The following is a 26,197-nucleotide window of genomic DNA, read 5'->3' on the forward strand; positions in this document are numbered from 1 at the left end:
CAGGGTCGCAAGGCTTAAAAGATACTGCGTGTGAAAATGGCTAAATGTTTTAGTATTTGTTTTTAGTAACTAAAAATTCTTTTTTTTTTTTATTAAGTCCTATATACATAGATCATGAATACATTTATATCTTTGTGGGATTCAACGTGTTGATTATTTGTACAAATTGGAGTGCGTACGTCCTGCTAATTAACATAGCTTTCACCTCATTTACTTCATCACAGTGTTAAAACATTTGTGTTCTATACTTGATAGATTGGACTTGTATCCTTGCAATATGCTCCATAGGTGTGGTCCCACCATTAACCCTCCCTCTATTGAAACACCCCTCCCTTCCCTTCCCTCTTTCATCCTGGGCAATAGTTGTGATTCATCTCTCATATGAATTTGTGAGTGATTATAAATTGGCTTTACAGTAGTACTGAGTACACTGGATAATATCCAGCATCCTTTTTTGATCAGAACACTTAAGAAAATAGGTAGAAGGAACATTTCTTAAACTGATAGAGGCCATCTACAGCAAACCTAAAGCCAATATCATATAGAATGGAATAACACTGAAATCATTCCCACTCAGATCAGGAACCAGGCAAGGTTGCCCACTGTCTCCACTGCTTTTAACACTGTAAAGGAAGTCTTAGCCATTGCAATCAGACAAGAGGAGGCAATCAAGGGTATCCAAATAGGATCAGAGGAGATCAAAAGGGACTAAACTACAAAACTCATAGAAGTGATCAAGGAATACAGTAGCGTCTCAGGATACAAAATCAATACTCACAAATCTGTAACTTTTACATATACCAATGACAGTCAAGGTGAGAAACAATCAAGGAATCTATTCTCTTTACTATTGTGTCAAAGAAGATGAACTATCTGGGAGGGCACCTAAAAAAGGACGTGAAAGAGCTCTATAAAACTATGAAACTCTTAAAAAAGAAATAGCTGAAGATGTTAACAAATGGAAAAATATACCATGTTCACGGCTGGAAAGAATCAACATTGTTAAATGTCTGTATTTCCCAAAGCAATCTACAGATTTAATAATCCCTACTAAAGTTCCTCTGTCATATTTTAAAGATTTGAAAAAATTAGTACGTCATTTTATATGGAAACAGAAAAAAACCTCGAATAGCCAAGACATTACTCAGAAATAAAAACAAATCAGGAGGTATCACACTACCAGACTTCAGACTATACTATAAATCTATAGTGATCAAAACAACATGGTACCAGCACAAAAAGAGAGAGGTAGATGTATGGAACAGAATTGAAAACCAAGAGATGATCCCAGACACTTACCGTTATTTGATCTTTGATAAGCCTATCAAAAATATAAATTGGGGGAAAGATTCCCTATTTAACAAATGGTGCTGGGTGAATTGGCTGGTGACTTGTAGAAGACTGAAACTGGACCCATGCCTTTCTCCTCTAACAAAAATTGACTCTCACTTAGGACTTAAACTTAAGGACTTAAAGGACTTAAAACTTAAGACATGAAACTATAAAAATTCTTGGAGAAAGTGCAGGGGAAACACTTGAAAAAATTGGCCTGGGAGAATACTTTATGAAGAGGACCCCCAGGGCAACTGAAGCAACATCAAAAATATATTACTGGGATCTGATCAAACTAAAAAGCTTCTGTACTGACAAGAACACAGTAAGTAAGGCAAATAAACAGCCCTCAGAATGGGAGAGGATTTTTGCAGGTTATATTTCCAACAAAGGCCTAATAACCAGAATCCACAGAGAACTCAAACTTATTAATAAGAAAAGAACAAGTGATCCCATTTCATTGTGGGCAAGAGACATGAACGGAAGCTTCTCTGAAGATGACAGGCACACGGTCTACAGACACATGAAAAAATGCTCATCATCTTTAATCATCAGAAAAATGCAAACCAAAACCACTTTGAGATATCATCTAACGCCAGTAAGAGTAGCCCACATCACAAAATCCCAAAACTACAGATGTTGGTGTGGATGTGGAGAAAAGGGAACACTTCTGCATTGCTGGTGGGAATGTAAGCTAGTACCTTCCTTTTGGAAAGAAGTTTGGAGAACACTCAGGGATCTAAATGTAGACCTGCTGTTTGAACCTGCAATTCCTCTACTAGGTGTATATCCAAAAGACCAAAAATCACTTGGCAACAAAGATATTTGCACCAGATTGTTCACTGCAGCTCAATTCATAATTGCCAAGTCTTGGAAGAAGCCCAAGTGCCCATCGACCCATGAACGGATTAATAAATTATGGTATATGTATACCATGGAATACAATGCAGCATTAAAAAATTCTTGATTTAAAATATATCTATGATATACATCTCGTAAGGCAGCCTAGGAACACAGGCGCCTGCCACAATGCCCAGCTATTTTTTGTTGCAGTTTGGCCGAGGTCGATTTGTACCCAGCACCCTCGGTATGCCACCCTCGGCTGGCATCCTACTCACTGAGCCACAGGCGCCGCCCAAATAACCTGCTTCTAACAAAGGAAATATGGCAAAAGTAATGGGATGTGACTTTCAAGATTAGGTTATAAATATACCGTGGCTTCCATCCTGGATATCCTCTCTCTCTCTCACCTGCTCTGAGAGAAGCCGGCTCCCATGCTGTCAGCTGCCCTGCAGAGAAGCTCAACTGGTAAGGAACTGATATCTCCCAACCCACAGTAGCCACATGAATGGGCTCAGAAGCAGATCCTTGTCCAGGCTGAGCCTGGCGTTGAATGCAGCTCTAAATGACACCCTAAATGAAGCATCAAGCCACTTACACCCAAAGGTATCCATGCTCAAATTCTTAACTCAAGAAAAATTATGATAAATGTTTGTTCTTTTAAGCCTCAAAGTGTTGGGATAACTTGTTACACAGCAATAGATACAGATACAACAATATCACTTTCAATTATCATGAAAATACTTCCAAGTAGATCTTACCATCTCCTTTGCCTATGGACTCTTCACCTTCCTTGTTAACTACAGCATCTATAACAAAATCAGAAAATCCAATTTAAAAAATAGTTAAAAAGAAGGTGTATCAATTTAGGCTTCCTATTCATTTCCCAATGAGTTCAGACTAATAATCTCAAGAAGCAAAATCTGAGTGAGGTTAAAGGTGAAAGTTAGCAGTTACTACTAGTAACTGATTTAAATTTCCCCTTTCATTCTTTGAGCTTCACGCATAGCACCGAATATGAAAAGCTGACTCTATGGTAAAAGTCATTTAACGAAGCAGTGAGATACAGCAGAGGCCCTGAAGATCTGTTATCCAGCTCTGCCTAGACCACCTAATAGCTTTTAAACTATGGACAAGCTTCTAATGCAATCAAGTTTCAGTTATTGCATCTATAAAATGGGGATAATGCCTTGATGATCTTGTAAGATTGTCTTGGGGATTAACTGAAATAACATAAAAATATTCTGCAAGCAGTACAATGTTATTAAAAAATAAGATTTTATTTTTTTTTATTTTTTTTAATAAGGTTTTATTAAAATGTATTTCAAGGGTAGAATACACATAAGGACTAGTAATCCTGTAATGGTAACTTACCAATTCACAACCAGAATTGCTTAACTCAATTTTAAGATTAATAAAAAGGGGCAAAAGTCATTAATAAATTCACCAGAAAGTCAAATGGCTAATAAGCATAATATAATTATCATATTAGCGGAAATATCACCTTACTTGTGTGTGTACTCCCCAGTAACGCACAGCAAGCGTGTGCACACACACTTTTATTTATTTATTTATTTTGAGACAGAGTTTTTATTTATTTATTTATCTATTTATTTTGAGACAGAGTCTCACATGTTGCCCTTGGTAGAGTACTGTGGCGTCACAGCTCATAGCAACCTCAAACTCCTGGGCTTAAGCAATTCTGTTGCCTCAGCCTCCCAAGTGTCTGGGACCACAGGTGCCCGCCACAACGCCCAGCTATTTTTTGGTTGTAGTTGTCATTGTTGTTTGGCAGGCCTGGGCTGGATTCAAACCTGCCAGCTCCAGTGTATGTGGCTGGTGCCCTAGCCACTGAGCTACAGGCACCGAGCCCACACACACTTTTAGAAGTTACTAATTTTTGCTTAATAAAATAAGTATTCTTGCTTATAAGATAAAGAAATTGAGGCATATGTCTTAACACAATACTTAAGTAAATGAGATGAGGTATATATTAACCAGTGCAACGTGAGCGTTCCTAATTCTATATGAAATCAGCACACTGTACCCCATAAATGCATTAATGTATACATGATCTATGTGTTTATGATTTGATTAAAAAAAATCTTAAAAAAGAAAATGAGGCATAAATAGAGGAATAAGCCTTTTACTTCAGTTGGGTTGCATTCTTGACAATGAAAACCACCAGCACTATAATCAGTAACCATGTTTTTTCTTACTATTAATATGAAATCCTAATGACAAATTTTATCGCATTTTAAAAAATAGAAAAAGTAATTAAAGAAAAAAGTAATTTATTTATTTAGCTTAAAAAAATTTAAGGGAATTTAATTTATAACACAAACACTTCCCAAATGCTTCCTCCTACTGAAGGTGTTCCAGGGAAATCTCACACACCAAAACTCCCAAGTCAGTACTAAGCCCAGAAGCCTTTCTTAACTCTAACCCACATCCATCCTCACTCTGCAAACTCTGTCGTCTGACTTCTCTTCATCCTGAAGTGACAAGAATCTTTCCTCTTTCATGAGGTGGAATATAGGGGAGTGAGACCTGGTCATTTTCAGGCTATGGGAAAGCAGAAGACACTCAATAATTCTGTACCATCATATATGGATTTATGCCTTCTGATTATGAAATTAATTATAGGAAATTGGGAAAAGGGACCATTTTTAAGTAAAAAATAAAACTGTTTAAGATCATGAGTGGATGTAACGATTTTAACATTCTGCTACTCATGAAACTTAAATTCTCTCTAGTTTTTCACTATAAGTAAATGTACAAATCTTTGTGTGCTTTCTTGAATATTTCCTGAAATAAATTTGTAGAAATGAAATTATCAGGTATGAATATTTTACCCTCTAGAAATGTACCCATATTATTGATAATACTGCTATTAGCAATGAGACTATTCCATTAAGAAAAACATTATCTGGCCGGCGCAGTGGCTCACACCTGTAAGCCTAGTACTCTGGAAGGCCAAGGGAGGCGGATTGCTTGAGCTCCGGAGTTCAAGACCAGTTTTAGCAAAACAGAGAACCCCATCTCTACTAAAAACAGAAAAATTAGCTGGGCACTGTGCAGACACCTGTAGCCCCAGCTATTCAGGAAGCTGAGAGAGGAAGATCATTTGAGCTCAGAAGTTTGAGGTTGCTGTGGGCTAGGCTGAAGCCAGGGCCTGAGGAAACTGAGTGAGACTGTGTCTCAATAAAAAGAAAAAGTGTGTATATGGATATAAATAAATATATATACACACACACATTAAGTACAAAAAGCACAGCTAAACAATGTACCTTGTTCATATACTCTGATCAATGATATATGTTTCCATTTATAAAGATGGTAAAGTTTTCTTCCTTTTTTTTTTATTTTGAAAAGAAACACCTACAGGATAAGGGATGGTGACATGTGCACACACGCACACACACACCGAGTACTTTCTACACACAGTATAAAAACTGGGGCAATCAGCAGTGCCTCTGGCTCAAAGGAATAGGGTGCCAGCCCCATATGCTGGAGGTGGCGGTTCAAACCCTGCCCAGGGCAAAAACTGCAAAAAAAAGGGAGGGGGAGCATTCTATGACCTAGCCATATTTCTCCATGAAAACATTTAATAAACACTAATTAAACACTAATAATAAGGTATAAAAATTTATAAATTAAAAATTTTTTTTATATTAACACATCTAAAATAGAAGTAGATGCAAGGAAAAGATGGCCTATGAAGGTAAAACCTCCTCCAAGAAACTTCTGTGGAAATTAAAATATGAACCTGAGAGCTATCTGCGTAACTCCCACGTGAAAATTACCATATATTTTAGAATGATAACATCTGAAATATCGGGGCAAAGAGAAAGATACAACCAAAGGGACTGAAAAAATTAGCAAATTGCTATGCATAGTCAGACTGAAGCTATTACCCACATCTTTTAGCCAGAATAAAAATGTAATGACTACCAGCAAGAGAGTATGATCCTCTGATCTGAGCAAACTTACCATCTCTGATGGGTGAGAACATGTCACCTAGACTACTTTTCCCAGTATCATCAAAGCTGGAGAAATCCTGATTTTTTCCACCGTCTGTATCCTTAGATAAAATATCTGTATTTACGCTTCGAGGCAAACCTTATAGGAATTAGATATAAAAATCAGTGTTAATACAGCTTAATAAATTTTACAATCAGAAGCTACGTTGTAAAAATTAATGCATTATCCACATTGCTGGTAATATTAAAACTGTATCAGGAAAAGAAAAGAAAAAAACAGGCATTTCATGGAAATGAGGGGTTCCTCAAAAGCAAATCGCTTATTTGTTCACATACCAACATCTTAGTATAGCTCCTTTGATGAAAAGGTTCTAAAATAATTTATGTACTTTGCTGCACTCTCAAGTATACTGAACACAACTAACTTTTGCTAGTGACTCTTAAATCATCAACAAATGATTGAAAAAAATGTCCACAAGACGTATGGTGCAATGCCTCACGTACAGCAGGATTCAAAGAAAGTTACTTCTCTTCCCCAACTTAGAATGAAAGGGACTCTTTGTTTCCCTTTTCTGACTTTTTCTTCACTGTCATGGGTTAAAGTAACATTGCCCTCAGCATTACTGATCTCAAAGGACTTCACTAACCTCTGTAGTTTACTGAGAGGAAGGAAATCAAAAGAGCAAACTTATGCAGGGTAGACCACATAAGGACAGCAGCAGCAGTTTGCATTTGCTGGCCATATAGGACGCCTGGCTCTCGGGCAGCAATGTGGAGCCCCGCAGACTCAGTAGCTTCCCACTCACTACTGGGATAAGAACTGAGTTCTTGAGATTCAAACACCTGGATGAAAGTCTGGGATCTGAACAGGCAGCATGTTACTGTGCTACATTTTCAGAAGTGTTTCATTTGGCATCTCAGTTGGAAATGAAAACTGAAAAGCTTGAGATGAAAATAAAGAATACCCTGCATACCCCAAAATGCTCCAGAGCGGCTCCCCACGTAAACTTTTCTATAACACGGGTTACAAATTTAAAATAAAACAGAGTAATTTGTTTCACTGTTGAAGAATGTTTACACTAAGAATTAAGTTGCTACCATGAAGAAATTTCCTCTCTTTTTTTTTTATAGTTTGAATATCTTAACTCCAGCCTCTGAATTTTAGGGAAAGGATGTTTGGTATCATTTGCAAATAGTGCTAAAGCCTTACATATTTATTTTTTTACTTCTAATATGACTGTTTCCTATCAAAAATGAGCACCAGCAAAATGTCTACAGAAGTTCTCTTGAATAACTAAATTAGGACACCTTCAAGTAGAAGCAACATGCATTTTTCAACCTTTAGATTAATCTTACACAAAGCTTAAAATACTAACAGTAATAGCGGTGATGACCATGATGATGACAATGATACTAGCAACGCTGTAATTTGTGGAGTGTCTACCATGTGCCAGGCACTTGGTACATTTTCTCTCATATTCACATGACCTTAAAAGCTAAATATTGTCTCAGCATATGAAGAAAAAAGTGAGATTCGGGGTAAGGAAACTGCCTAAAACCACCCTAGAGGAAGTGACAGACTTGAGACTAAGAGACTCTCAATGTTTCAGAAGGCAAGAAAAATATACCTGTGTGTATTTGAAACAGAATGACTAAGCAAATGTGGCGAGATTCATAAAATTTACAAAGCAGTGATTCTGTGAAAGGGCAAAGCTCAGGAGTTCTTTGTACTATCGTTAAAACTTTTCCCTAAGTCGATCGTTCAAAATGAAATTAATAAAATCTGTCTGTGGGGGCAGAAGACACACTCATTTTGCTAGAAATCTGGGGACTCTACCAAGAGTAATCACTAATCAGTGACCCAGCTGACCCGAGTCTTTCATGTCCTAATTAATGCTGTCATTATTCAGTAAGAGCCGCCTTATTAAAACTCCTGAATAACAGGAGAAACTTCAGAGAATTTACAGCAAACCAGAGAACACTTTGTTTAATTTTTGAAGATTATAAATAAAGTTAACCTTGTAAAATGATGTTGAAAATAATAGCAACTTTCATAATATAGTTAATTCAACATTTTGGGGCTGACATTATTCAAAATTATATTTCAAAAAGAATTTTTTCTCCAGGACCTATTATTTTTCTATGTATAATGACTTTTATGTTAAGATTATATAGATAACTATCACAGGAAATTTATAGTAAATATACTATTTTTTAAAACTATTCTGTACTACTCAAGGTCAACAAATTACAGTTTTGCTTCTACTTATAAACAGCAAACTCAGACTCAGAAGACACCAAATATTTTTGCCCAAGTACTTACTACGAAAATTTAAAAAGACATAGATATATATATTTCTAGCAAGCATATTTTGGAAACATACCAGTATACAGGTAGACTTTTAAAAGTGACAGTGCAGCATAGCTTCTTAAAATAAAAACAAAAAATGTTTTGACGATTGTACACAGAATGATCCTTAGGGTGGGCCCAGAATACACTAAGTATTGGAAGATTATACCTTCGTAAAGTCTAAATGAATTACTGTTTCACTAATTGAATCAACCTGACTATCAGAGTAGAAGAAACCATTTAAAAACCTGCAATATTTCCATTTATTTTTATTTAACAAACTATAAATAGACTGCTTGATATGTGCAGGTATTATTCAGTATTTAAAAGTATTCATCACTTGACTCACTTTTCACTCTGAAATATGAAAATAAAAGGAGCCATTAATAACTTTCCTTTTTTTTAAACTAGGAGATCAAATCATAATGAATGCGTCAAATTTTCCTATCTCTACTAATCTGAAGACGCAATGAAAAGTCTTCCAGTCTGTAGTCGAGCTAACAATGAATAATTTTTGAGTTGGCCTCATTCTGTTTTTAAAATAATATTTCTCTTAACAGTTCAGCTACATAGAATAATTGCCTCTTTGTTAACTTTCCTGAAATTTATACCTAAAGTTAAAATTTTCACTTCTTCAATAACATCTACTAATATTTTTCCCTAAATACTCAAGTGAATTTTGAGTTCTAGGTTCTGAAATAATAATCTTATATATATATATATGTATATACACACACACACACACACACACACATATATATATATGTGTGGAAAAAATCTCCCCCAAATATGATATGTAAGCAACACTTACCTGCTTTGTCTTGAGCAGCGACTGCTCCTTTCCCCACAACTGTTGTCATGGGTTGTGGCAGAACGGTAGCGACGGAAGTGGCGGTTGCTTCTCTGACAATTCCAGAATGCTGAACTCCTCCACCAGTGCTGCCCACATTCACAGTTCGCTTGTTCACTGCCGTGGGCTTATTTGAACAGCTCTTATTTAAACTTGACTAAAATGTAATGAAATATTTTAAAGCTCAGGTTACTAATGTCTCATACTACACAGTAATTAATATTTCATAAATTCCCTGTTAAATAAAAAAATAAATTTTTCCCCTTACACATCTTAAGCTTGCTGGTGGAGCTGAGCTTCCCTGAGAACCAAAAATCTCTTAAAATAGTTTTGAAGAGAGGATATATGCAAATTAAGTACCAAAAGATTTAAAACTAAGCATCAAATGGTTTTTACTAAAATTATCTAAAAGGCTGTGATATAAAAACAATTACAAAGCAAAACTACACTGTTTAATTGATAGCACATAATTTCCATATTCTGAGCTAGATTTATTTAGTAAAATCAAAAATGCAAAAGAGAAAATATTTCACCTTACTGAGAGCAGTGGAGTACTGAAACGCTATACACTGCACAGATGTCTTGTGAGCACTGATGGTTTTAACTGGTGATTTCAACATCCTTAAATCATATTGATATATTTTCCCACGGGAAGATCCAATAGCTAAAGTGGCTCCATCAGGCATAAAATCTACTGCAGTTAGAGGAGCGTCGGCCACTAAAGTCTTCACTACCCTTCAGAAAGCAGAACACAGTGTATCCAGATGTGTTAGTACATAATACAGCTGTAAAAGCTTATCTATCATATAAAAACCTGTACACCGAAAACAAAGTTACTTAGAATTGGGCAAACAGCATACAGACCCCAATTGCTTGTTTAGAACAGAATGTGAGAATTTGACTTAGAGACATTTCTAATAAAATGGCACATAAAGAACTGCTGGACATTCCATCCTGTTTTCCTATTCTCTTCCAAGAGGTGCTTTCTGTATTTTCTAAAGGCAGTACCTATTTCTAAGAATGTGACAGAATTCCTGTGTGTTACACGAGACAAACAGGGTCTCGCCTTGGGGCTGAGGAGGCTCTAAGTAGCCACTTTCCATCTAATGACCCACTAGGCCTCTAGAGGACCATGACCTTTCACAGGGGAGCAGCTGCTACTTTATTCTTAGCTGTCCATTTCTTGACCAAAAAGCTAAGAGGAACAGAGTTTGTGTGGCTCACAACCTAATGCAGAAAGATGGATGCTGATCTGCTGAAGCTGGGCTCTGTGCTGGTGTGTCTGGGAGAAGAGAAGAATGTTTGGCTGACACTTGGGGTTCTCAGGAAATTAGTCCAAAAACACAGAGCAAAGTAAGTAACAGTAAAAATCCTAAAGTCGTAACACCAGCTGACAGTGGGACCTTCCCTAGTTGTAACATTAAATATTCCCCATGATCTTTACACAGTTAGGTGTCCTGAATACAACTGCGGCTCACTTGCAGCTCTTTTGTTTCGGTTAAGTTTAGCTTTTTTTTTTTTTTTTAGCTAACCAAGCATACCTACAAGTGAAGATGGGACAGTGGGTCCACATGCTCAGACTATGTCCCCCTAGCTCTAGATCAGGGTTTCTCCACTAGGCATTTTACATGCATGCCATAGCTGACAATATCAGGACACAATGTAGGTATCACTACTGGCATTCGTTGGGTGGAGGTCAGGGATGCTGCTCACTGCCCTCTAATGCCCAAGGCAGACACCTCCCCAAGCAAAAAATCATGTAGCCCAAGAGGGCCACAGTTTAGAAACTTGCTCTAGATAACAAATAGTTCTAAAGCAAATTAATCATACTACTTTAAAAACGTAGTTGTGTTAAGAAAGAATAATATGTATGCTAAAATACAGATGTGAAGTTATTAAGATGCTATTTCTCAACATTCATGTCTAGAAGTATATAGACTAAAACCTGCCCTGGCAGCACCTGTGGCTCAAGGAGTAGAGTGCCAACCCCATATGCTGGGGGTGTCAGGTTCAAACCCAGCCTCAGCCAGAAAAAAAAAAAAAATGCAAAAAAACCCCCATGCCCCACCTACTTTTTTCTGCATTAGAAGAAAAAAAAATCTTATCTTACTAAGTATATCAAGTATATAAACTTCAGATCCGCGGACATTTACCAGAGCTCTACACAAATCACATAAATCTGCTAATAAAATAACTTCATTACTAAATTAAGAAATGAGCATATCACACTACTTACTTCTTACTCGAAGTATCGTACAGAATGATTCTTTTATCCAAGCCTACGGTTACAAATAGCAGTTCATTGACAGGAGAGAAGCAGATGCCTGACGCTGGAGCTTTATGCGTACTGTCAAAGTTATGGTATGGACTCTGACTATTCACATCCCAGAGAGTCACCACTCCATTATCCGAAACACTGCCCAGGAGGGACTTCTTAAACAAGGAGTACTTCAAGTGCCGTACAGACTATAAAAATAAAAGAATAAACTTTATGCAATTATAGATTCATAAAGACATTTTTTATAAACTATATAAATAATAGCCAACCAAACTATTCACATGGGGTTTAGGATTTCTCTGGTTTATAAAGTGACAGGTTTCATCACAACAACTATGATACCATTTCGTGGACTATGACTTGGAAACACAGCAGTATTCTATTAATTATTTGTCCCCATTTTATTGTCCTGGAAGATAGCTACCTCAGGCTCTCTCTTTCAGAGGAAAAATACAATTCAGAGATAGTTTACATTAATTCAACAGGGTTAGAACATTCACCTTAAAGAAAAGCCAGATCACAAACAAGTATAAGAGAATGAGGGGAGAGAATAAGTAACAATATTTCTTGTTTTCTATGTATATTTTAGGTATTTAGCTATATTTGTTTGAATCTGAGAATCTGATGGTGCTGACAATTTAACACTTAAAGTGTGATAAAAAATTAAACCACAAAGGACAAATTGGCAACACTATAGACTGGGGAAAGACTGTATCCAGTCTTTCAAAAGCATCAGCCCGAGGGCAGTGCTGGCTTTCTCTAAACCCTCTTCTCTAGGGACAGCAGAGATACCTCTCTCTTCTATTTTCTACAGGGCAGTATAAACAAAGATCCAGTTTGAAACAGGTCTTAGGTTAAAACTGGCTGAGTTTTCTCTACGTTTACTAAAATGTTGCTTTCAAACGTATACTCATGTTATTGTTTACTGTTCTGAGAATTAAGTACTTCACATTTAAACTAATTTCCCCCACAAGTTCATATGCTACTTATTTCTAAGATGTTTCAAATAAAACTATTAGCCCCCAACAACAAATGTTTAGGAATAACATAAAACAAATTCTAGGAAAACAAAAGGAGTATTAGTTACCAGGCAATGGTGAAATAATTAATGTTAATCATTAAATTTGGCTCCTTATTTTTATATGGCTAAAGTACAGAGATAAATAAAATATTGACTTATATGGGTTTTATTTTTGTTGAGAAAAAGCATGCCACTTGAATATACAAATCTTTCATCTGCTCTACAGTTGAGAAAAATTACATGAACCTTGAATACCTAAGAGACATAATTAATGTTTCTACAGCCATACAGAAACCTATCAAAACAGAAGGTAAAACATTCATTTTCAAAAGACTGTTATAATCCTTTACACAATCTAAATATGGATTAAATGTACAAGTAAAATTTAAAATAGGCCGGGCAAAACCTGTGGCTCAAAGGAGTAGGGTGCTAGCTCCATATGCCAGAGGTGGTGGGTACAAACTTAGTCCCGGCCAAAAACTGCAAAAAGAAAAAAAGAAAAAAAAAAAAAAATATATATATATATAGTACATAAAGTTCTGTACTCTCTCTATATATACATATATATACATAAAAAACTAAAACCATAAAATCACAAACCTGGGTAGATTCTCAAAATTCATGAAGTTCAATCTCTTAGCCACAGCAGGAATTTGCCTAAAACATCCTGAAAATATGGACACCCAGAATCTCCTCGAACATAGCAGGAAACAAAGAGCTTACTACTTTACATAATAGAATTTTGTGAATAACAAAAATGTATTCCTTGATTAAGTCAAAACCTAAATTCCATATATTGCTTCAAGTTCTTAGGACCTATAGGGCAACGCATTAAGGAAAAACAGCTAAAGATAACCATAAATGTTCCGCCTCAGGTAAACATTCAAACTCTGTAGGACTCAGCAACTCCAACTCTCCAAACCTCAGTGTTCTCATTTACAAACAGAAAATACTCTTGTTCGCCTATCAAGATTATTTTGAGGATTAAAGAGCATCTGTGCACAGAGCCAGGCACACAGTAGCTGTCTCCCCTATTCACAGTTTCATAACCTTCTTACTCACTGTCTCTTACGCATGCATATGCACCATTCAACCTTTTTGTTTTGCAGTTTTTGGCTGGGGCTGGGTTTGAACCTGCCACCTCCAGCATATGGGGCCAGCGCCCTACTCCTTTGAGCCACAGGCACTGCCCCCATTCAACCATCTTTTACACATATTTTTCAAAGTAACCACACTGACTTCTTTAAATGCATCTCCTTTATCTCTTTAATAATTAACAGAACTTCACTTCTGAATGTTCTACATCTATCAGATCATCTCTTTAGAATATCAAGATATTAGTTAATAATGCTGGATAAACAAAACATTGATCTACCAAATTATATATATATGTATTTTTTCCAAATTATATTTTAAATATTCGCTCCTTTGGGTGCTGGTAGCACTTATCAAGCTCCATCTTGTCCTGAACTAAACAATTTCTAAGAAAAAAGATACTATCAAGAAGCTTATGAGGAAAAAACTAATCCCAGCACTATAAGCAACAATACTTCTTTTTTTCTTTTTTTTACTATACATCATCAATGTGTAAGAACCTATAGAGGAGGGAGATTGTTTCTAAATATAAAAAGTATACTACTCACTACAAATGAGAAGTTGGCAAACTTATTCTTAAAAAGGCCCAGGTGGTAAATAGTCCCTGCTGTTGTACTACTGAAGTGGTTACAGACAATACATCAATGGCCAGCCATAGGTCAAAGTTTGCCAACCCCTTGTATAGATATTTGGAAAATTATAAAAATCATCCCTGATCCCACCACCTAAAGAGAAACTGGTTAATATTTGGGGGGAAGCATATCCTTGAAGTATTTTTCTGTGTATACATACATTGGGTGTCTATTTAACAGAGTATCAATAGGAAACCTGGGATCATACTTCATTAGTATAAACAACCATGGCATTCGTGTTTTCTCCTACATAATTCTAAGAGCTGGATAATGTATGAATGCATGAATATATCAATTTATCTAAAGAATATAATACCGGACATTTAGGTTCCTTCTAATTTCCAAGTGCTCTACTATCATTTTAAAATATTGCTAATTCATGAAAGAATTTGTATTTCATTGCTGTTCAGACTTTCAAGGTTCTTGGTTGAAAAATACTAAAAGTTCACCTTCTTTTGTGAATTGCCCATTCATTTACTTTGCCCTTTTTCTACTGGGCTATTAAGATGTTTTAATACTAACTTGCAACAGTTCTTACTATGTTAACTCTAAATGTTCCCATCATTTTTCAGTGCTTTTCCTAATTCCTTTCATTTTGGTTGAATTTCGTTGTCTTGCATTTTAAATTTTTATGAAGTTGTGTATTTATCTAACTTGTTCCCAATGACTTAAAAATTTGTTCTTATACTTACAGAAACCTTCCCATCGCATAGATAAGAACATACATTCATATCATCTCCTTAATAGATATTATAAAGCTACAGAAAATAATACAAAGATATACTATATTCATGGATGTAAACATATATACTCACATAACTATGTATGCATAAACACACACGGTATTCCTCTGATTCCACCCCTCCCTCTTCTTGGTTCTCAGCATCTTTGTTCAAGCTCTCATCATCTGTCACCTGAGCCAGTGCACAGGCATCCTACTTCCATCTTCAGTGGCTCACTACCCACCCTCCACTCTAATGCAGCAGTAACATCCTCAAAACTAGAAACCAGAATGCTTTTTTCTCTTGCTTAAAATCCTTCCAATCAGGGAAGTCTGAGAAAACAGTGGTTACAGTGGTGGCAAAGTTTTTGAATCTCTTTTAATTCCTGTGTGTGGGCATGCACATATCTGTATGTTTCAGTGTGGAGAAAAGCAGGCTTGAGAATGCCTATCTTTAGAAAGCCCTGCTTTCCTAGTTAGTCCACGGCTAGGACCTGCGAACTTGAGTTTGGGGAGGGTTCCCACTACCCTAACTGGTAAGAGTGGCTCACTGTACCTAAACTGTGTAGAAGACATGGTTTATAGCTGAATGCTTGGTTTCCCTCTGGGAATTTGGAATTTTGGTATATACTAGGCAGAGGATGCCTAGGTAAAAAGTCCCTAGTAAAAACCACGGGCAATGAGTCTCCACCATGCTTCCCTGGTAGATAAGATTTCATACATGTCACAATTCAATGTTGGAGGATGAACATGTTCCTGGTTTCCCACAGACTTCACCCTATCAGATTTGCCTGTTGCTGATTTTACTTTATATCCTTTCAATGTCATAAACTGTAGCTCTGAGTCCTGTGAATCTTCCCAGTGAATCATCAACTTGGTGGTATGTGCGCGTGTTTTACAGACAGTACACTAAATAACAAATCTAAAATCCCATGCACAACTTTTACAGCAAAACTAGATGATGAGGTATCCCCATGAAACCCAAAAGACATGCTGCTAAGTCAACAATTAACATCCACCAATCCTTCAGGGTTTTAGTGTCTGTGCAGAAAGAAGCAGAGGGAAATAACAAAAAATCTGAAACAGATCTAAGAACAAAGCAGCCCACATAGCCAAAAGGTATTCACAGAAAAGCATGTTTATTTTATTTTAATTTATTTTTATTATTAAAATACAGCTGTGTACATTAATGGCAGTCATGGGGTACAGTGTGCTGGTTTTATATTTTACGACATCAGCCCAAACCAGGAATACCCACTGAATCAGGAGGTCTATGTAAAAGGTCTGCAGAAAGGTCTGGAGGACAAGAGTAGTTTAGCACCAGTGACTAACCACAGCTGACCAGCCAAAGGGCACCCCTCCCAGGGTAGGGCCCCATTCTGTGGAGACACTTCTGGGACAGGAAGCAAACCCGAACGCAAGGGAGGGGACAGACCCGAAGGACAAAGGTCCACATACAGGCAGGAGAAGAGAATAGTGCCAGGGAACCTAAGAAAGCGCTGTCATGAAAACAGGCAGACAAAATAAAAACTATCAGAAAACAAGGATGAGCTCTGCAGGTTAAAGACATCCTAAGACTCATCTCTGCCCAGAAGTTCAGAGAAACTAATTTCACAGATAAATCCCACACAAAGTTATTAAGAAAAGAAAGAGAAAAAGGAGAAAAGTACTGTCAACAAATGGCCAAAAGAACAAAAAATAATACACAACATTAAAAAACAACATAAATTAGAATGAGAGAATAGAGAAATAAGATGTCAGAACTTAGAAAAGAATTAGAAGTTGTAAAAGTCTCTTCAAAAATGAAGGCTACTTTAAAAAGAATCCACGAGTAAATACCTTAATATTGTCCTTTAAGGACAATACCTTAAAGATAGATAAAAAAAAATTTTTTTAAAAATCAAGAAAAAATAAGGAAAAACTTTAAAAAACCTGAAAGTGATAAACCATTAGAAGGTAAGCTAAGAGGATTCAAAAACAATAAAAACAACAAAAAGCACAAAGGTAAAGAACAAATACTAAAAACTATAATTTAAGAAATACTTCCAAAAAACAAAAAAAGATTTGAAACCACATATTAAATAACATACCATATCTCTAAGAAAAGCAATGTAGAATAACCAAGATCAAGACATATTCTAGTAAAATTACTGGTCCTTAAAGAAAATAAATCCTTTGAACATCAAGGAAAAAAGAAGTGATTTATTATAAGGAAAAAAAATAAATTATCATCAGACATTTGAGACCAAAGGTAATAAAGTAACATACTTATGCTCCTCATGGAAAGAAAATGAACCCACTACTAAAACATGAAGGAACTTACACTCTCAAAGAAAAAGTCAAAAGCAGAAGGAACATACTTACGAAAACAGTAACAACATACAAGGCTCATTGTGATTATAAAAAAATACCAAAAACAACAGAGAAATGTTTAGGTCAACAGTGGAACTGAACAATGAAGAGTAACGAGATGAGAATAATTGGGACAGATCCCTAATGAGAAAATCAGAAAAAAAGACTTGACCAATATAATGATTATTCGTGTATAAACCACACAGAAGACAGAGCTGTGCATAAAAACGCTACAAGAAATATCTTTCAATAACCTTCCATTAAAGAAGGTTCTGGAAAAGAAAAATGAAGGAAAATAATTGGCCTTTAAGAAGTATATATAGATATAGATTATCAGTTAATTATAAAACTGCTGAGGAATATAATATATAGGAGAGCAAGTATATTCAAACGCCACAGAAATATACAGAGAGCATAATATCACATTTCATACCAATACTCCTGTATTACATAAAGACCTCTTATAGACAGAAGACGCTGTAGTCAGTCAAACTTTTCGGGTGCTGAAATTCACGTATAAACATAACTAAATAAACCAAATTAAACTCATTCTTGATAAAATAATTACTTTTAAAACTGTAATTAATAATTATTTTCATTTCCAAGATCTCTGTGCTCAAGGAGCTTATTAATGCTTATAAAACCTAGACACGAAACATCAAAAGTTTCACTTAAGAAAGCTAAAATGGATTTAACATATATCGAACTATGTTGTATTTAAAAATCCCTCAGAAAACCAGCTACATTTAAAAATGGTTTTTTAATCTAAGGAATGAGTAAAACAGATCGACATTTTCAACTGCTTGGACAAAGGCTGCAGTCTGAGAAAGGTATGACACTGGGTGAGCGATGTGTGAGCCTAAGTCGCTGAACTTACTGAACAGAGACGTGCTCAGACGATCTAAGAAGGCCGTCAGGCGCGGCAGCTCTGCAGAAGCAGCCAGCCTCTTCCTCCTCTGTAGAAGGCACGACAACCCACATAAAACAAACAGCTTCTATTTAGCTCAGATATTTCGAAGTATGATTGTCCATACATTCAGGAAATCTTTATTTCTGGTATGAAATTCAATATGATGCAGATTCTTGAGATTCCACGGTTTTGTCACTTTCACTAAGAAACCAATTTGGTAATTTTTTATTTTTATTTTTTTAGATAGTCTCAGTCTGTTGCCTCCAGTAGAGAGCCATGGTATCATAGCTCACGGCAACCTCAAACTCTTGGGCTCAAGCAATTCTCTTGCCTCAGCCTCAAGAGTAGCTGGGACTACAGGTGCCCACCACAGTGCCTGGCTATTTTTAAAAGATGGGGTCTCGCTCTTGCTCAGGCTGGTCTCAGATAATCAACCCACTTCACCCTCCCAGAGTGCTAGGATCACAGGCATGAGCCTTAAAGATTTCAAATCCTTGACTGTTCACAGAAAATAATAATAATTTATTCATAGATGCACCTTACCTACTATTTTGCTCAATAACCCAGACCCTATCTATGGCAAAACTGATCAACACAGAAATTGAGCTGAGTACCAGTGTGTTTGGATGCAATTATATCAACTTTTTGACAGACTTGAACTTTTTATAAACGTTGTTTAAATTTAAGAAACAAGCATTTCACATATTTACAAAACCTAAATAAGTTTTAAGAAATGTTCGTAATTTATAATAATAAATGCTAAAGTAGCAATTCTATGCTTTTGTCAATTGCTTGTAGGAAAATAAAAACTAATTTAAAAAAACTCCAAAGATTCTAATGACGCTGCCTGTAAGAGGGAAACATGCAGAATCAAGGAATCCGTGACTTTCCTAAGAAAACTGGGACTGCGTCCTTACATACACAGAGGCCAACTTGTGTCTCTTAGCTCATGCCGTCTGTTTTGGTGGTATAGCTTGTCAGAGAAAAATGAAATAATATACCATACAAAATATATGCATTTGTTCCAATAACAAAGGGAAAAATATAACACACTCCATCCAGTCTGTTTCTTCACTTACTTTAATGCTCTTCTTATTCTAATTAGTCTAAAAACACAAAATAGTATCACTGAGGTCAAGTTATAGCTGGGTTTAGAAGGAATGCATTAAACCGAAAGATGTTCAAACCAGTTTAGAGAAGTAAATCACAAAAGCTATTTAGTGGGCTGTTAGTGGTGACAATCACTAGGTAAATCCTAGCACTCTGGGAGGTCAAGGCAGGTGGATGGCCTCAGCTCAGAAGTTGGAGACCAGCCTGAGCAACGTGAGACCCTCTCTCTACTGAAAACAGAAAAACTAGTAGGCGTGGTGGCACAGGCCTGTTGTCCCATCTATTCAGGAGGCTGAGACAAGAGAATCACTTGAACCCAAAAGTTTGAGGTTGCTGTGAGCTGTGACACCATAGCACTCTACCCAGGGCAACAGAGTGAGACTCTGTCTAAAAAAAAAAAAAAGATACGTGAGTGGATAGGTATTATAATTCATTAAAAACTCAAAACAGCAACTAATATTCATCGACCTTTTACCCAATGTCAGGCACTGTGATAAACCATTATAAAAGGTCCTGTTGAAAGTATATTACCATTCTCACTTTACAGATAAGAAGAAGGAGGCCTAGAGTTAAGTGACTTGTTCACGGCCACTCAGGCCACTAAGGTGCTGCACTCCTCCCACTCCTAAGTAGGACTTACAAGTAAAGCTGCACCAAAAGATCACACAGAGATGCACACTGCCCAGGCAGGAGGCGGCGGGCACACGAAAACCTCAACTTCTGGCTTATCTGACTTTAGAAGAGAGAAAAGCTTTAAGCATTACTGTTTCCCCAAACTAGAAGACAAATATAATTCAGTTTCCCTATGCAAAGCAATCAGTGAAACGCCTCCGTAAAATCAACAACACGGCAATCTGTCACCTAGAATTTTCAAAGTTACTTCTTTTAATGCGAGGAAGAAGTACAAGAAAATGCTGGATTCCTGTACAAGGTGACAAGAGAACAGTGCAAAGGAAAATACTGCAAAGCTCCCCAAAGCTTGGGATCCTCACACATTCATCTATCTGCTCCTGAGCCAGAAAGAAAAGAAGGCCACCACTTTTGAAGAACTGATATTTAAAATAGTCAATCAAGCTTTGTGAGACCTGAAAGTCCTGGAATCTCAGTTTTCTCACTTGCAAAATGAGAATAACATATACCTCACAAACCAGCAGCAAAGACCGACTGGGAGAACTTAACATAAAGCACTGACCACGGTGTGGAAACACAGTAAGTGGTAGCTAAGCATCCTATGCAGTGGGAACTTCCGCCTAGAACTGGCTACCCAAACACACAGATTCCTTCACCACATGCCCTATTTCCTCCTCTAACCCCAGGTCTAAATACCTAAGACTCTTGCTCAGGCTACCACTGAGACATCATTTCCTTTAAAATGCTTTTCCCCACTCCTCAAATGGGTTAGGCACCCCTCCTTTATGTTCCCTTGGAACCCTGCAATTTATTGTGTTTCTAGCACTCAACATACTATTTGGGTAATTGTCCACTTACTAGCTTATCGCTATTGCTAAAATGTAAACTCTGTCTTATTCAAAGCCATATCCTCAGCACTTAACCAGTGCCTCTAACAATAAAGCACTCAGTAAAAACTATGAAATTATAGGAATCTATGAAAAAAATAAGTGGTGTGTACATAATTTTTAAAATTCAATCATTTTATTTAAATGTTTAAAAGGCAATAAAGAGTAACAAGAAATAACACTTAAAACGTTTTTTCTTGAAACATTCTAAAAGGTGAGAATAGGCAGAATAAAAGCAGGAAAGAAGCAAAAACAATGACTTCTATCAAAATATACACAGGCTACAGAAATAAAACAATTATGAATTACAGGAACTAAAGTATTTAATTTTGAACATATATAAATTTTGCCTGTGAAATATACCACCCTAATTAGATAAAGGATATTTATTTTTTTTAAAAAATGTACAATTACTACCATGCTTATTAGTAAAGTGTGAATGTTTCTTCCTAAATGTGGGACAAAATTAAGAGAGTTGCATATACCTTATTTCAGCCACATCTTCTCTTTTTACTCTCATAATACTTTTTTTTTAATGAAGAGAAACTCTTAAATTTAATGACATTAATTCTAATATGTTGGTCTTTTCTTTGATGGTTGTGGTTTTTGTGTTCTTGGAGAATCTTGCTCACCTTAAGGTTTTAAAGATACTATCCTGTGTTTGCTTTTAGAAGATTTACTGTTTCATCTCTCTCATTTATGTCAATCATGGCCCCTTTCAAATTAATTTTTGTGTCTGAGGTGATGATGTAGGGTTCTAATTGCATCAGCATTAATTACTGCAAAGATTAACCTATCTCCACTGAATTACGGTAATGCTTTCCTTGCAAAACCGGTTATTGTGTATGCCAGTTTCTAAACATTCTGTTTTGTTTCATTAATCTAGTTGACTACTGTTAATATGAAATCTCACTGTTTTGATCACTGTAGCTTTGTGGTAAGTCAAAATATTTCTGATTTGGCCTTGACTGTTTGAGGTCCTTGGCATTTCTACCTGAATTTTAGAAACAGCTTGCCAATTTCTACCAAAATATCTGCTTAGATTTTGACTGGTATTATGTTAATTTTAGATCTATTAGATCTATGGACCAACTTAGGAAGAATTACTACCTTAAAAATACTGATTCTTCGGCTCGGCACTTGTGGCTCAAGTGGCTAAGGTGCTAGCCACATACTCCTAAGGTGGCGAGTTCGAATCCAGCCCAGACCCGCCAAACAACAATGACGGCTGCAACCAAAAAATAGCCGGGCGTTGTGGTGGGCACCTGTGGTCCCAGCTACTTGGGAGGCTGAGGCAGGAGACTCACTTTGCTGTGAGCTGTGAAGCCACAGCACTCTACCCAGGGGGATAGCTTGAGGCTCTGTTTCAAAAAAAAAAAAAATACTGATTCTTCCATGAACATGGTATAAACTTTTCATTTATATAGGCTTTTAATTTTTCTCAGTAGTGTTTTCTTTTTCTTTAGAAGTCATGCATATCTTTTGCTGGATTGTTACAATGTATTTGATTTTTTTAATGTTATATTATAAACTGCATTTTTTGGTTATTAAATTTTAATTTCCAATTCTTTGTGGCTTATATAGAGAAATGTAGCTGATATTTGTATATTTCCCCTTTAACCACAAATCCTGCTAAATTCATTTAATAATTTTGACAGTTTCTATTCTCTTTAAAGAATTTGTAGATTGTTTCTGCATTTGCAATTTATACATACTGTATTGTGTCATCTGTGGATAATAGTTTTATTTCTTATTTTCCCAGTAAAATTTTTATACATTTTATTTTCTTCTTTATTGTTGACTAAGATCTATAACCCAGTGTTGAATAAAAGTGGTAAACATCTTAATTTTATCCCAAATTTAGGAAGAAACGTTCAGACATTACTAATAAGCATAGTAGTAATTTTAAGTTATTTATAGTTCTTATGTTTTTCAAATAGAGCTATTTGGGGGATAACCCATAAGGAACTATATTTTGACAGACTATACATAGTATTATGCAGGCTGACAATTAAGTTCACAAACTCATCCTAGAACGAGTGCTATATGCCTCACTGCTGACCATCACTGCAGTCACCTCTGAAGTCCTCCCCTTGGGAAGCTGTGCACCAATGCCAGCACCTCGTCCACCCTTTAGAGTGATTCTGGAACTCTTTTTCTGGAATGGCCATCCAAGCTGTTGCCACATTACCCTTAGTGTCTTACTTTCAGTATTTCCTTTATCTTCAGGTAACAAAAAAAATCACTGGTGACTAGGGAGGGTGTTCCAATACAGTTACTGGTTCACTGGCTAAAAACTCCCTCACACAGTGTGAAGTGACCTGCACATTGTTGTAATTCAAAAGCCACATCTTTCTGGCTCAGAACCCATAGCACTGTGGTTACGGCACCAGCCACATACACCAAGGCTGGCTCGAACCCAGCCTGGGCCAGCTAAACAACACTGACAACTGCAACAAAAAATAGTCAGGCATTGTGGCAGGCGCCTGTTGTCCCAGCTACTTGAGAGGCTGAGGCAAAAGAATTGCTTAAGCCCAAGAGTTTGAGGTTGCTGTGAGCTGTGACACCATAGCACTCTACCGAGGGCAACAGTGAGACTCTGTCTCAAAAAAATAAAAGCCACACCTTTCAGATGCCAAGATTTTCAGTTAAGACTCTCCTAACCGTTTCTCTATCAATGTTTACTTGGTCTGCTATGCTTCTCACAGACAGCCAATGATTCTGACACATAAGTTGATAAATTTTTGCAATGTCTTCATCAGTCCTGCTGGTTACCGGCCACCCTGACTTCTCTTCATTTATCCATTTGCACTGTCCAAACATTTAATCCATTTGCCCACTGTCCTTTTCTTTGGGGCATTATCCCCACAAACTTGAACTAACACATCCATGATTTCACTTCCACTCCTCCAAGTTTAACAAGAAACTTAATGTCTGTTCCTCTAATTCAAGCTCCTAGATTCTCGCAACAGCACACAAAACCACGCAACAATAATGAACACCACTCAGCAGACCTCACTACACGTCAACAGGAACGAGCTGTGAGACACTGATACACCCTGTCATGAAATCGTAATGACCTGTTTGTGCAGTGCTGCCAAGTAAACACACGGTGGCAAGTTCACAACTTAATTGTCAGATCGTGTGGCTGTATTCTAACAGGATGTCTTAGAATTAAATTGCATGATCAAATTTCAGTAAGGACCACAATCTAGTATGAATTAGTTTATTTGAAGATTTTTAAATACTACCATTAAAAAATAGCTAGTGGGTTTTCAAGCAAGCTAAATACAAATTTAAAACATTTAAAATTTTTTTAAAACTTAAATTCACTGTCTCATATAATTCAAAATCCATCTTATCAGCGTTGTTTTCAATAAACCCATACCGTACCTGATTACTACCATGGCCAAAAGGAGTACCAGACAAATTAGTGGTTATACTGTGCAGAATAATTTCACCACTAAAAGATCCAGAAGCAACATAGCAATCATTCCAATTGTATGTTACACAAGTGACTTCACTTTGATGATCCTGAAAGAGAGAAATGAAAGTAAATGCACTGCCCCACGACCTTCCAACAGCCCATTGTCATGTCTTTGTAAATAATAAATATTATCTATTTGTCAATCTAATATTTTTAACATTTTCCCCAAATAACTTTAAAAAATTATTCACTTGAATAACTATCTGATGAATACCAAGTCTATTCAGGAAATGTTTTTTTTACATAACCATAATAATGATCCAGGCACTCTGAAAAAAAAAAGGCATTATGGAAAGGTAATTTTCTACAAAGCATTACATCTACCTTAAAGATTTGCTTCCACTGACAAATAACATGCATTACAAGTTGACTACGATGAGAACTCCTGCCCTTGAGAGTATTACTGCTCAAGTGAGAAGACAGGACATTTATATCATGTGAAAATGGCACAGTGAATGCTAAATGAGCGGTAGAGGCAGAGTGTCAGAGGAAAGAGAAAGATGTCACTGGGAACCCAGCTGGCAGAGGAAGCTTTAGGGGAGACATGAAGCTGGAGTTCAACCTTAAAGAAAAGATAGGAGAAAAGTCACAGGGAGGGGAGAGAAGCCAGACATTGCAAAATGCAGCACTGAGAACAACAAACGGGCAAGTCATGGCTGGAAGATAATAACCAGCGGCTTCTTCCATTTGCTGTGCACCTGTTAGTGCTGGGAGCCTGAGAGGCAAGGTCGTTCTGTCCATTTTACAAATGAGATGCATGAGGTAGCAGAAGTCTAAGAAACCTGTGCAAGGTCATGTGACTGCTCAGTGGTAAGGCCAGGTGCAGTCCCACCTCAAACTCCAAAGCCTCCACCCTCCAACTATACCGGGTTGCCTCTCAAATCCAAATGGGAATGAATCCACCTTGGGAAAATAAAACTGCTGGGTTTCAAACAAACTGAGGGCACAAGGGCTGTGTTTCCAACATCAAATTAGAGAGATGTCTAGCAGAAGCACAGAACAGTGATTAGAGTTCAGAGGACAGTTTTCAACAGTTTGGTGCCACATCTCAGTAATATAAACAGACTACTAACCTCTATATCCAATAATATTAGATTTGGGTAATACCATGTTTCCCCGAAAATAAGACCTACTCCCAAAATAAGCCCTAGCAGGATTTCTATGCATTTGTTAAATATAAGCCCTATCTGATAATAAGATCTAGTGATGGGCTTGGCTACGCAGCGTATCTGCATAGCCACGCCCTGCATTTCTGCGCATAGCGGTAAGGAAGACTGGAATACCTTTTATCTGCCACAGCTCCTTTCTTCCAGCTCCTTTCTCCCAGCCTTTCCCACTTGTGCATGTGGTAACCCTGGTCACAGGCATCCTATTGCCCACGTGTGACCAGCTAGGGGAAAGGAGTTCAGGCAGCACTAGCACCAGTCCTACCAACAAGGTCGGCTCCCCCTGTCAGGTTCCAGAAGAAGATGACTTAACTGTATTTGAATAAATGTAGATTGTTGTATTATACTTAACAAAAATAAGACATCCCCTGAAAATAAGCCCTAGTGTGTCTTCTTGAGAATAAATATAAGACAGTGTCTTATTTGGGGGGAAACACGGTAACAAGAATAATCACTGCTTTTCCTTTTCAAATGGTCCTTCATGCACTTTCAGAGATTTCTTTACATTTTATTCCTTTTCTAAATCAAAGAAACAAATGTTATCTTGAGACAG

General features: G+C 36.8%; 1 protein-coding gene across 2 annotated transcripts in view; it reads right to left on the minus strand.

Moving 5' to 3' along the window:
- The window catches only part of NEDD1 (neural precursor cell expressed, developmentally down-regulated 1), a 48,589-nt gene that overhangs the window by 10,388 nt on the left and 12,004 nt on the right, over positions 1 to 26,197 (minus strand). For both annotated transcript variants that reach the window (XM_003783335.1, XM_023509441.1), the window contains exons 5-10: positions 24,385 to 24,525; positions 11,592 to 11,821; positions 9,889 to 10,090; positions 9,317 to 9,512; positions 6,166 to 6,294; positions 2,934 to 2,981 (exon numbers count right to left, since the gene is read on the minus strand). In XM_003783335.1, coding sequence (XP_003783383.1) covers positions 2,934 to 2,981; positions 6,166 to 6,294; positions 9,317 to 9,512; positions 9,889 to 10,090; positions 11,592 to 11,821; positions 24,385 to 24,525 — 946 coding nt within the window. The remainder of the gene's footprint in view (positions 1 to 2,933; positions 2,982 to 6,165; positions 6,295 to 9,316; positions 9,513 to 9,888; positions 10,091 to 11,591; positions 11,822 to 24,384; positions 24,526 to 26,197) is intronic.

Source organism: Otolemur garnettii, unplaced genomic scaffold (genome assembly GCF_000181295.1).
Source record: "Otolemur garnettii isolate 467f Iridium unplaced genomic scaffold, OtoGar3 scaffold00007, whole genome shotgun sequence".
NCBI classification, from domain to species: domain Eukaryota; kingdom Metazoa; phylum Chordata; class Mammalia; order Primates; family Galagidae; genus Otolemur; species Otolemur garnettii.